Source organism: Aquarana catesbeiana, linkage group LG03, assembly GCF_042186555.1.
Source record: "Aquarana catesbeiana isolate 2022-GZ linkage group LG03, ASM4218655v1, whole genome shotgun sequence".
NCBI lineage: Eukaryota > Metazoa > Chordata > Amphibia > Anura > Ranidae > Aquarana > Aquarana catesbeiana.
In genome coordinates this window covers 218,324,726-218,337,509 of record NC_133326.1, presented here as the reverse complement: position 1 = coordinate 218,337,509, position 12,784 = coordinate 218,324,726, and the positions used below count along the sequence as shown (strand labels likewise).

At 44.7% G+C, this 12,784-nt stretch overlaps 1 protein-coding gene across 1 annotated transcript in view; it reads left to right on the top strand.

The window, feature by feature from the left end:
- The first annotated feature begins 5,179 nt into the window (after window positions 1-5,179).
- The window catches only part of LOC141131934 (ADP-ribosylation factor-like protein 8B-A), a 108,135-nt gene continuing 100,530 nt past the window's right edge, over window positions 5,180-12,784 (top strand). The window contains exon 1 of the mRNA XM_073619771.1: window positions 5,180-5,538. Within this exon, the coding sequence (XP_073475872.1) occupies window positions 5,416-5,538 (123 nt within the window). The 5' untranslated portion in view covers window positions 5,180-5,415. The remainder of the gene's footprint in view (window positions 5,539-12,784) is intronic.

Below are 12,784 nucleotides of genomic sequence, written 5' to 3'. Positions count from 1 at the left end.
ATCAGTCCCTCCTATCAGTTTCAATCAGTGCTGCCTATTAGTGCCCATCAGTGCTGTATCATCAGTGCCTCCTCATCAATGCCACCTCATTCTCTGCCCTGCTGACCCTATCCTAAGCCCAACTGGCAAAAAATATGTGGCACTTGGACCAATCATGTCTCAAGGTCTGATGAGGAAGCCGCAGCTGTTCACTGTGAATGGCTGCAGTTTCCTCATCAGACCCTGAGACAAGAACAGTATACCATGGCTTGGGTGGGACAAATTTAGACACGGGAGTGCCCAATTTTAGTCTTTGACTAGGGCAGCACAAAACCAAAATACACCACTGTACACTACACACCCCTTATTTACATGCGACTGTGGGGCAGGGAATTCCTCACCTGCTTATGACTGGAGGACTACAGTGACATCTTCCAGCTGGGTAGCTCAGGTGGGTTCCAACTAGGATCTGACCATCACCAATCAGGAGAAGAGCTACAACAACCTGGAAGGGACAGCTAAGCCCTGATGATGTGCCCAGGTGAATGTTTTCTGGAACCCTCCTGGGATGTAATGTGAGTATTCGGGGGTATGTCATTGTCATCTAGGTGATAATAATGGAAGTGCAGGCCAGTTTTAAAGTATCTGTAGGGCCTGGTTCACACCTATGCATTTTTTAGTGCATTTTCAGTTTTGCAGAAACACACTACAGTTCATTTAACATGGTTTTCTATGGGTCATATTCACATCTGTGCATTTTATGGAAAGGGCTAGGGACTTTTTTCTGGGTTTTGGTTCCATAGACTTCAATAGATCAAAAACGTGCATTGAAAAAATGCAAAATGCACCTGGAATATGTAAACTACAACCTGCATAGGCGTGAACAAGGCCTAAAGGTGGGGTTGGGGACAGGGGACAGGGGACAAGAAGAGTTGTAAAGGAGGACCAACCACAATGTATGTAATAGGTGATGTAAACTTTATTTATACAAAAGACAAACAATTTTGACATGGGCACAGTGGCCCACCCCTCCAAGCACCATTACAATAGGGAGGTTTAAAGTATTACTAATTAATTGTTTTTTTTTAGGGGAAAAAATGTTTTGCCTTTAGTTCTATTAAAAAAAAAAAATGTGTTCATTAACGGCTGTACGAAGTGGGATATCGTTGTTATGGCAGCATCTAGCTGCCATAACCCCGGTATCCTTTTCTTCAGCGGGCAGTCCGCTTTCAGATAAAAGTAGTCTCTGTGGTGGATTCGCCGCAAGATCACTTTTATCGGTGGCAGGAGAGGGCCCCCCCCACTCCTGCAAGTCTCCGGTGCTCTACGCCGCTTATCAGAGCCGCCGACAGCAGCGGAGGCAATCGCGCCTGCTCCCGTGTGGTATGGAGGGGAAGATGGCCCCCACCTGTCTCCATAGCATTACAGGGAGGAAGTGACGTCAAAACATCACTTCCGCCCATAGCTCTTAAAGAGGCTTTTTTTTTTTTTTTTTTTTTTTAACAACATTTTTTTTTTACATTTTCTTTATTCCATTTTAGTGTAAATATGAGATCTAAGGTCTTTTTGACCCCAGATCTCATATTTAAGAGGTCCTGTCATGCTTTTTTTTCTATTACAAGGGATGTTTACATTCTTTTTAATAGGAATAAAAGTGACACAATTTTTTTTTTAAAGAACAGTGTAAAAATAAAAAATAAATGGTAAAATAAATAAGAAAAAAAAACATTTTAAACGTGTCCCACCGAGCTCGCGTGCAGAAGCGAACACATACGTGAGTAGCGGCCACATATAAAAACGGTGTTCAAACCACACATGTGAGGTATCACCGTGATCGGTAGAGTTAATCCTAGACCTCCTGTGTAACTCAAAACATGCAACCTGTAGAATTTTTTAAACGTCGCATATGGAGATTTTTAAGTGTAAAAGTTTGTTGCCTTTCCATGAGCGGGCGCAACTTTGAAGCATGACATATTGGGTATCAATTTACTCGGTGTAACATCATCTTTCACAATATAAAAAAAAATTAGGCTAACTTTACTGTTGACTTATTTTTTCATTCAAAAAAGTGTCTTTTTTCCAAAAGAAGTGCGCTTGCATACCTCCCAACAATTTGAGATGGGAACGAGGGACACCTACTAGCAAATGTATGTGGGCATAGGGCACGCCCCCTGCCACACCCCCTTAAAGGGGAATTAACAAAAAAAAGTTAATTAAATCCACAAGGGCTTTTTTTGTACCACTATTATTCCTTTATATTGGCTTTTAAAATGAAAGGTTTAGCACTGGGAAACACTTTTAAAATAAAAAGTAAAAAGTGAATTTTATATACAACTTTATAGATCATACCAAATGAGGGGGAAAAGGGACAGGTGGACAGTGCTCCAAATCAAGGACAGTCCCCCAATATCAGTGACAGTTGGGAGCTATGTGCTTGTAAGAAACACAGTGTGACAAAAAGTATTGCAACTACCGCCATTTTATTCTCTAGGGTGTTAGAGAATAGTAGAAGTACGTTTAGTACAAAACATGTTGGGTACATAGCCTGCTTGGCTCTACATACCACGCTTTTTTTATTTGATGTTCGCGATCACGCTTTGTACACATCTTGAACGATGTTCTGTACGTTTTTTATTCATTCTATTTAAATACATTTTTCTCGGATTTACCTGCACTATGTGGAGGCTTTTTTTTCTTTTTTTCCCATGGCTGATGTTGCTGTTATGATGACACCAAATACCTGTTTACTGGAGCTACTTTTGTGACTACTCATCATCGACCCCCCTGGATGTGGATGCTGGTTTACATCATCTTACCTGCAAGTGCCCAGGTTGGAGAGTTCGTTTTGGAGGATTATTCCATGCTTGATTGACCCACCGCCCAGTGTTGCCAAGCTATGAGATTGAAATTAACTGACACGAGACCCAAAATTTACTGGCACAGCAAAATTTTTACTGGCATTTCCAAAATTATAGTTTTAACTGCAAATTTCAGTATTTAGACTACAAACAAGTACAATATGCAATTAGAACTGTGATTTAAGGTGGATATTAAGGCAAAAAACATTTAATATTTTATTTTCGAAATAGTAAGTGAGTAGCTCAGGGACAGGACAAGAAATTTGAATGGGCAGGCACACATGCATGAAATTGACTCTCATAGTGACACTGACAGCAGCACAGATGATGGTGATGACACCTCACCGACATGACACGTCCCCTTATGAGTCACAGTGACAGTCTCTCTTCATGGAGGTGCACTCCAGTCCAAACAGCACTGACAGTCCAGCTCCCGGCTTGCCTTGCTCCCGTAATGCAGACTCGCACAAGGGGCTACCCTAGGCCTCTTGCATCACATGACCTGCTCAGGCACTGCCTCCACCAGACCCACCCACCCCCACTTGCGCTGCCCAAACACACTAGCATGCACTCGGATGGTGAACCAGACCTGTGCATGCGTAGGGCTGAGCTGAGCGTCACAACCATATTTTTAACTGGCAATCCTTTCCTTTTACTGGCATTTACTGGCAGGAGAAAAACGCCTGTTTTTTACTGGCTGCCAGTAAAAATACTGGCAGTTGGCAACACTGCCACCGCCGCTGGCGTGTGCGTCCACGTTTCAGGGTAAGAGTACCCACCCTCTCCTGGTGTTGGATGCACATTGTAGACGTTTGTCTGTGAATATCACTCCCTATACTGCATACCTGTTTATTCTCCTATATGACTGATTGCATCTCACTATGATATTTGAGAGACTATACACCCTTCACTGAATGTTTGCATGGACTTTTTAAGGATTACCATAAGTAGATTGTTATGCTGATCATTTCTGGTCAGATTACATCCTATGTGCAATTACTTTGTGGACTATATTACTCCTTTGGCTCATGCGATTGTGCTGTGTTCATATGAGTTCATCGATTGTTTTCACATATACACTGAACACGTTTATAGCACCTTATTGATTGTATACTTACACTATTATTCACCACTCCATTAGTGAATATCTACCCTAGAGGGTTCTTTGGGGTGGTTATATTCTCTAAGGCCCCTTTCACACTGGGGCGGTAGGGGGCATCGGCGGTAAAACAGCGCTATTTTTAGCGCTGTTTTACCGCGTAAAACCCCTTTCACACTGGGGCGGTTTGCAGGCGTTATTGCGCTAAAAATACCGCCTGCAAACCGCCCCTAAACAGCCTCCGCTGTTTGTTCAGTGTGAAAGCCCGAGGGCTTTCACACTGAAGCGGTGCGCTGGCAGGAGAAGAAAAAAACTCCTGTCAGCCGCATCTTTGGAGCGGTGTATTCACCGCTCCTGCCCATTGAAATCAATGGGACAGCGCGGCTATACCGCGGTAATACCGCGGCTATAGCCACGCTATACGAGGGGTTTTAACCCTTTTTCGGCCGCCAGCGGGGGGTTAAAACCGCTAGCGGCTGAATACCGCGGTAAAACAGCGCTAAAAATAGCGCTGTTTTACCGCCAACGCCCCCTACCGCCCCAGTGTGAAAGGGGCCGTATTCGGCCACTAGCGGTGCGGTTTTAACCCCCCGCTGGAGGCCGAAAAAGGGTTAAAACCCCTTGTATAGCGCGGCTATAGCCGCGGTATTACCACGGTATAGCCGCGCTATTACCGCGGTATAGCTGCGCTGTCCCATTGATCTCAATGGGCAGGAGCGGTTTAGGAGCGGTGAATACACCGCTCCAAAGATGCGGCTGACAGGAGATTTTTTCTTTTCCTGCCAGCGCACCTCTTCAGTGTGAAAGCCCTCGGGCTTTCACACTGAACAAACAGCAGAGGCTGTTTAGGGGCGGTTTGCAGGCGCTATTTTTAGCGCAATAACGCCTGCAAACCGCCCCAGTGTGAAAGGGGTCTTAGCGCTGCATTTTTTCACTTTCGTTTTATATACAATTTGTTTCGTTGCTAATGCTGGCTGCTACATTTTTCTTTCTTTTTTGGATAATAGTAGCGCAACTTTTTTCTTATAGATTTTGTTCACTGTGTTAGAAAAAATATATATAATGTTTAGGGGTTCTAAGTAATTTTCTAGCAAAAAAACAAATGATTACCCTGGCTTTCATATATCTCCTACTTATACACTGCACAGAGGCGGCTCCTTCACAATATATAAAGCACATTAAACCCATCCATGACAGGTCACGTCACGTCACGTCACCCCCCTAGGAGCACGCCCTTTGCTGTTAGTGGGCGTGCAATGTGCGTCATGTGATCCCGCCGTCACGTGACAGGGTCCCGTGCCTCCTTCCTCTCTTGACTCGCTATTACTAAGCCCGGTGCTGTTGGGCCGTGACGTCACGTTAGTCATATGACAGGCGGCCGCTTGGGACTGTGCAGCAGCTGTAGGGTTCCGGGGTGTCGGAGCGGCCGCGTTCAGCAGCACTAAGCAGTCTACACAGTCCTCCTGCCTCGGCAGCACCATGCTGGCTCTCATCAACAAGCTGCTGGACTGGTTCAAGTCCCTGTTCTGGAAGGAGGAGATGGAGCTGACGCTGGTCGGGTTGCAGTATTCGGGGAAGACCACCTTCGTCAACGTCATAGCGGTAAAGGACGATCTCCAGCTGTGTTTACCGTGCGGTGTGACAGCTAGGCCTGTATATGTCTTCCCATCCCTCCCAGCCCTATAGGGAATGCTCGGTGCCCACGCCCATCCCCCCTCTTTGTGTGAGTGCTCAGTGCCAGGCTCTGGTTCCTAGTCTACCTACCTGATCCCCCAGATTGGCACCCGTGTGGTCATTCCTATACCCTGGGCTCCATTCACCTCCATGTAGGCCTAAGGGGACCAGCAACTCTTCAAGCTCAACTCCAGGAAACCTAAATCTCCTCCCTGGTGATGAGGCTGTGCCTGGGCTCATTTAGTCTGGGGAGTCATCTGAATTGCCTGATCCTCCACTCCTCTGCCATCTTAGGCCTGTCTCCCCACTCTCTGGTGGTCTGTCATCTAGACCAGTGTTTCTAAACTCCGGTCCTCAAGGCGCCCCAACAGGTCATGTTTTCAGGATTTCCCTCAGATGAATCTGCTGTGGTAATTACTAAGGCAGTGAATCTGATCAAATCACCTGTGCAAAAATAATGGAGAGCCTGATAACATGACCTGTTGGGGTGCCTTGAGGACTGGAGTTGAGAAACCCTAATCTAGACCAATGCCAGGACCATAGCTCTGCATTGGACATGAGGATGCTGAGGGACCTTCCACTGCAGAGCACTGTGTGTCGGGGGGAATGGAGGATCTGGTAAGTAAAAGTGTTTTACTGCCTGTATAGGCCCTGCCCTGGGGCAGCCTCACTGTAAGGGAGAATTTTAAGGCCACATTTTATGGTTAAAGAGGAAGTAAACTTCTCTCTAATGCAGGGTTTCTCAACAGGGGCTCCATGGAACCCTAGGGTTCCTCCAGGGGTTCATTGAGCAATGAGCAGTTTCTGCCTCTCAGATAAGTTCCCACTGACACCATTGATTATTTATTTTTTTTAGCTATCTGTAAGGGGGTAATTCTTCCCAATGACCACCAATGTAAGGAGCATTCTTCCCACTGACTATCACAGTAATGTATCATTAGTTGTAGATATAGTCATTATTAGCAGGGGTTCCCTGAGACCAGAAAGTTATTTCAAGGGTTCCCCCATGTTGAAAAGGTTGAGAAAGGCTGCTTTAATGTTTGTACCTATAGGTAAGGCTTACCTAATAGGTACAAGAAATATCTCATAAACATGCACTGTTTAGATGTTTACTGTATACTACACCAACAACGTCATGTCATTTGCACATGCTTTCTGAAGGAACGGCCGCTCGTGCCGTTTCATCATAGCCGTGACTGGTGGCTTTTGTGCGGGAGTGACATCATGCAGCTCCGGCCAGTCACACAGCCGGTGTCTGCGGACCCAGCAGGAAGATGGGACAAAGAGGGCTTCATTTGCAGGTAAGTTTCACATAATGTGCTAGTATGTGATGCATACTAGCACATTATGCCTTTACTTTGCAGGTAAAAAAAAGCAGGTTTTACTTCCTCTTTAAAGCTGAATCCCAGGAATTCAGCAACTTTGCAAAAAGTGGCGACACTCTGAGTTAAGTCCAATTAGGTGCATGTCACCTCTGGTACTTGTATCTATGACATGTATGTACAAGCTTTATTGCACTCCCAGAGGACACTCTCCATCTGTGAGAGAAATAGTAACCACCGCAGCTATGCTCGCCTCTCCCCTGTCCTGTTTCAGAAGCCTTTGTATTTTGTGTATGCATTCATATAATACAAAGGCTTCTATGAACGGTCAGAAGGAAGGTAGGGGTGGGCATAGCAGTTCCAGGGACTCTGCTCTTGAAGGAATTGAGACCACAGTGAGCAGCATCGGAGCCCCGGAAGTTACTGTCCTGGAGCACAATAAACCTGTCAGATGTGAATAATAGAGATAAGTGAGGAGGCTGCCGGAAACCTTGTTTGACTTAATTCATGGTATACCTGCAAGTAGATGGATTCCTGGAATTCGGCTTTAACCCCTTAAAGCCGCAACCTTCTGGCCCTTTAAGGGGTTTGAGATGCAGGGTTTATGATCATGTGACTGCCGAGATTGGCGGTCACATGATCGGAAAGCTTCCAATGGCAAGCAGCATTTGGGAGTGCACAGGGCACATGCTCTTGGCTTAGCTGTATTTACACGAATGCACCCTCATCAAGGCCCACCCGCTGAGAGGCTGCATATTTCCGTGTGTGTCCACAGAGGTTAAAGGATAACTTAAGCTTTTATATAAAAAAATCAATAAATAAATTCATACATTCTTTTGCAGGTAAAAAAATGTGCCATTATTTTTAGAACTGAAGCCTGCACAGCATGGCACCAGCGATCAGCAGATTACAGGTGTATTGTTAGGATCCTGGAGACCCTGCCTACAGCTCTGTTGCTTGTAGCTTTGTACAGGCTGTCGTTTTCGGAGCTGTAAGCAGTGTGATTGAACTACGGGTGTGCTGATCAGTTCATTCAAACTATAAGTTCGTCAGTCGCCATGGAGGATGGTAGTTGTTTATTAATTCACAAGAATCTGTCCACACAAATGGGTTTAAAAAAACAAACACAAAACGCCTCGCCCAATGTCACAAGAAGAGTCAAGAGAACTGCACGAGACCCTTTATAGTTCAGGAGCAGTAGCGCAACTTCTCCTTTCTCATGTATAGTGGTCTGTACACTTCAAATGTAAATGATGTACACATAAAGTAGACCACATGCAGTCTTTAGAGAAGAACCTCAACCCCCCTCTAGCATGAAATGACACATGTATGGGAGTCTGATAAGGCTGCGCACACCAATATAAGTATTTGAAAAACAATGGAAAATTCTCCGTGGGGTTTTTTAGCAGCAAATATAAGTCAAAAAAGTTCATAAATTTATTAATTTTATTGATCACAAGACAATTGGACATCATTATGGTACAAAAGTTAAAATGAGCTCTGGTGTACACAATGCGAGATAATTTGGACTGAAAGGAGAATCAAACGGTGATTAATACCGTATAATGTAACTGATAAACCAATATACATCAGAGGGTATTGCCTCACAGTGTTAATTGTAATTGTGTTATCCGATGTTGGGGAAATGCCAACATCGGCTCACGTATCCAGAGACTTCTCTTTATTAAAAAAAACCACAAAAGGAGACAGAAGATTCCCCCTATGATGATCCCGGACCCCACTTGGGAATTGTGCTCACCTCCGTCCCAAAGGGGCAACCCCGGCCCGTGAGGCTTACAAGTGGTCACAGATGGGTCAGCCCCCCATAGGGGAAACTCAGGGGAAACTTTCGGTCTATGAGTTTCCCCTATGGGGGGGCTGACCCATCTGTGACCACTTGTAAGCCTCGCGGGCCGGCGTTGCCCCTTTGGGACGGAGGTGAGCACAATTCCCAAGTGGGGTCTGGGATCATCATTGGGGGAATCTTCTGTCTACTTTTGTGTGGTGTGTGTTTTTTTTTTTTTTTTTTTATAAAGAGAAGTCTCTGGATAAGCGAGCCGTCTTGGTGGAAGGGGTAAGTACAGTATGATTACCAAACTCAGTATTTCATAATGTGATTATATATAATTTTCTGTAATGCTGATATCTGTCCTTTTTTGATGTATTTATAGAAATGTAGGAACCCCCTGAAGTAGACCATAACCTTTAAGGTTGAAATGCATTGGGGCATTTGCTAACATCGGATAGCACAATTACAATTAACACTGTGAGGCAATACCCTCCTGATGTATATTGTTTATCAGTTACATTATACGGTATTAATCACTGTTTGATTCTCCTTTTAGTCCAAATTGTCTCGCATTGTGTACACCAGAGCTCATATTTTAACTTTTGTACCATAATGATGTCTAATTGTCTTGTGCTCAATAAAATTAATCTTCTTTTTTATGAACTTTTTTGTCTTCTATTTGCTGCTAAAAAAACACACAGGGAATTCTCCATTGTTCCTCAACCCTCCCCTTGCCTAGTTTCCTAGGTACTCCCGCATCCAGCATTAACCTGCTTTTATGTGCTAAAGGCTGCTGCGCACCGGGTCCCACACTTCCATTTTCTTCCCTTATGACATTGGGAGCTGTCTCTTCTGGGTCCTTGAAGTGAACTCTCTAATGCTACATGACAGTGACCCCTGAAGCCTCCTGGTATGCGCCATGTGAGTATCTTAAAGCAGAGTTCTACCCAAAAGTGGAACTTCGGCTTATATGCTTCTCAGCCACCCAACGCCCCCCGGTGTCACATTTGGCACCTTTCGGGTCCCCTTCCCCACTTCCGGGAGATGGGCAGCAGCCTGATCTCCTGGAAGTTCGCCCCCCCTTCTCCTTCCCCTGATGCCGAGCCAATTAGCGCAGCGTGCTCTGCACATGTGTAGTAGGGAGCCAGCAGTGAAGCTGAAAGGCTTTACTGCCTGGTTCCCTTAGGAGGAATGGCGGCGGCAGCACCCGGGAGTCGATCCGAAGATCTGCTGGGGTGCTGACATCATGGGCTCTCTGGACAGGTAAGTGCCCTAATATTAAAAGTCAGCAGCTACAGTATTTGTACTGTATTTGACTTTTCCTTCTTTTTTTTTTTTTTTTTTTTTTTTTTGACTGGACCTCTTTAAGAGGCTTTGGGTGGCTGGGGATGTCATTCTTGCCTAGGTGAGACAGGTGGAAGTACGGGCTGTGCTCTTAATATTCTATATCTGCAATCTAAATAAAGGATGAGAGAAGGAGCAAGATTCTTTTAAAGTTGAAATTTAGTCAGAAAATGAAGTCCTACTACAGTCAGGTCCATAAATATTGGGACATAAACAGAATTCTAATCTTTTTGGCTCTATACACCACCACAATGGATTTGAAATGATACGAACAAGATGAGCTTTAATTTGAGGGTATTTGCATCCAAATCAGGTGAACGGTGTAGGAATTACAACAGTTTGTATATGTGCCTCCCACTTTTTAAGGGACCAAAAGTAATGGTACAGATTAACAATCATCTATCAAACTTTCACTTTTTAATACTTGGTTGCAAATTCTTTGCAGTCAATTACAGCCTGAAGTCTGGAACGCATAGACATCACCAGACGCTGGGTTTCATCCCTGGTGATAATCTGCCAGGCCTCTACTGCAACTGTCTTCAGTTCCTGCTTGTTCTTGGGGCAGTTTTCCTTCAGTTTTGTCTTCAGCAAGTGAAATGCATGCTCAGTCAGATTCAGGTCAGGTGATTGACTTGGCCATTGCATTGCATAACATAAGGCTCGGTTCACACATGGGCGGCACGACTTGCAGGTCGCCTCAGCGAGGCGACCTGCAAACGACTGCCGGGGCGACTTGCGAGACGACTTCTGCATAGAAGTCTATGCAAGTCGCCCCAAGTCGCCCCCAAAGTAATACAGGAACCTTTTTCTAAGTCGGAGCGACTTGCGTCGCTCCGATTAGAACGGTTCCATAGCACAGAACGGGAGGCGACTTGTCAGGCGACTAGGTCGCCTGACAAGTCGCCCCAGTGTGAACCGAGCCTAACACTTCTTTCCTTTAAAAAAACTCTTTGGTTGCTTTCGCAGTCAGCTTCAGGTCATTGTCCATCTGCACTGTGAAACGCTGTCCAATGTGTTCCGAAGCATTTTTCTGAATATGAGCAGATAATATTGCCCGAAACACTTCAGAATTCATCCTGCTGCTTTTGTCAGCAGTCACATCAATAAATACAAGAGAACCAGTTCCATTGGCAGCCATACTACCACCATGCTTTACTGATGAGGTGGTATGCTTTGGATCATGAGCAGTTCCTTTCCTTCTCCATACTCTTCTCTTCCCATCACTCTGGTACAAGTTGATCTTGGTCTCATCTGTCCATAGGATGTTGTTCCAGAACTGTGAAGGCTTTTTTAGATGTTTGGCAAACTCTAATCTGGCCTTCCTGTTTTTGAGGTTCACCAATGGTTTACATCTTGTGGTGAACCCTCTGCATTCACTCTGGTGAAGTCTTCTCTTGATTGCTGACTTTGACACGCATACACCTACCTCCTGGAGAGTGTTCTTGATCTGGCCAACTATTGTGAAGGGGGTTTTCTTCTCCAGGGAAAGAATTCTTCGGTCATCCACCACAGTTGTTTTCCGTGGTCTTCCGGGTCTTTTGGTGTTGCTGAGCTCACCGGTGCGTCCTTTCTTTTAAAGGATGTTCCAAATAGTTGATTTGGCCACACCTAATGTTTTTGCCATCTCTCTGATGGGTTTGTTTTGTTTTTTTTCAGCCTAATGATGGCTTGCTTCACTGATAGTGACAGCTCTTTGGATCTCATATTGAGAGTTGACAGCAACAGATTCCAAATGCAAATAGCACACTTGAAATTAACTCTGCTCCTTGTAAATGGGATAATGAGGGAATAACACACACCTGGCCATGGAACAGCTAAGCAGCCAAATGTCCCATAACTTTTGGTCCCTTAAAAAGTGGGAGGCACATATACAATCTTGTTTGTTTCATTTCAAATCCATTGTGGTGGTGTATAGAGCCAAAAAGATTAGAATTGTGTCGATGTCCCAATATTTATGGGCCTTACTGTAGATCACTTCAGGCTGCCCCCTTTACAGGTATAGTTATGTAAAAACATTAAAGTGTCTATACTGTTTAAAATGCAGTAATAAACCATCTCACCCTGCTCTGCACATGCTCTGTTTCTCTCCATTATTGGGCGCTGCTAAATTTGTAGAGGCTGGTCTGCTGACAGCCTTAAAGAACCAGAAGTGAAGTAAACCTTTAGGTCCATCTACACAGTTTACATTTAATGGAAAGGGCTGGGCAATGAACCAGCAAGAACATGGTAGACCAGGGATATGCAATTAGCGGACCTCCAGCTGTGGCAAAACTACAAGTCCCATCATGCCTCTGCCCCTGGGTGTCATGCTTGTGGCTGTCAGTGTCTTACTATATACCTCATGGGACTGCAACAGCTAGAGGTCCGCTAATTGCATAACCCTGCGGTAGACGATGAAAACATGGATGCAGTTGGGGCCGTATTTACACATCACATTACCCTAGGCAACCCTAAATGTTTTTATTTTCTAACTCCACTACTTGGTGTCACATGATTAATAAAAGCTATATCTAGAATGCACTATTAAAGCGGACCTTGCTCCCATTTTCTTCTTTTAAAGTGGAACTTTACCCATAATAACTTGATATGTTCTTTAGCGCATTGTTTCTTCTTACAGAAGGCCACACCATTTTGCTGTTGCCCAGGTCCCCTGAACAGCAGTAAATCAAAGCAGAACTAAACTCATTGATTCATGATTTCAAACAGTTATGTTCCTGTA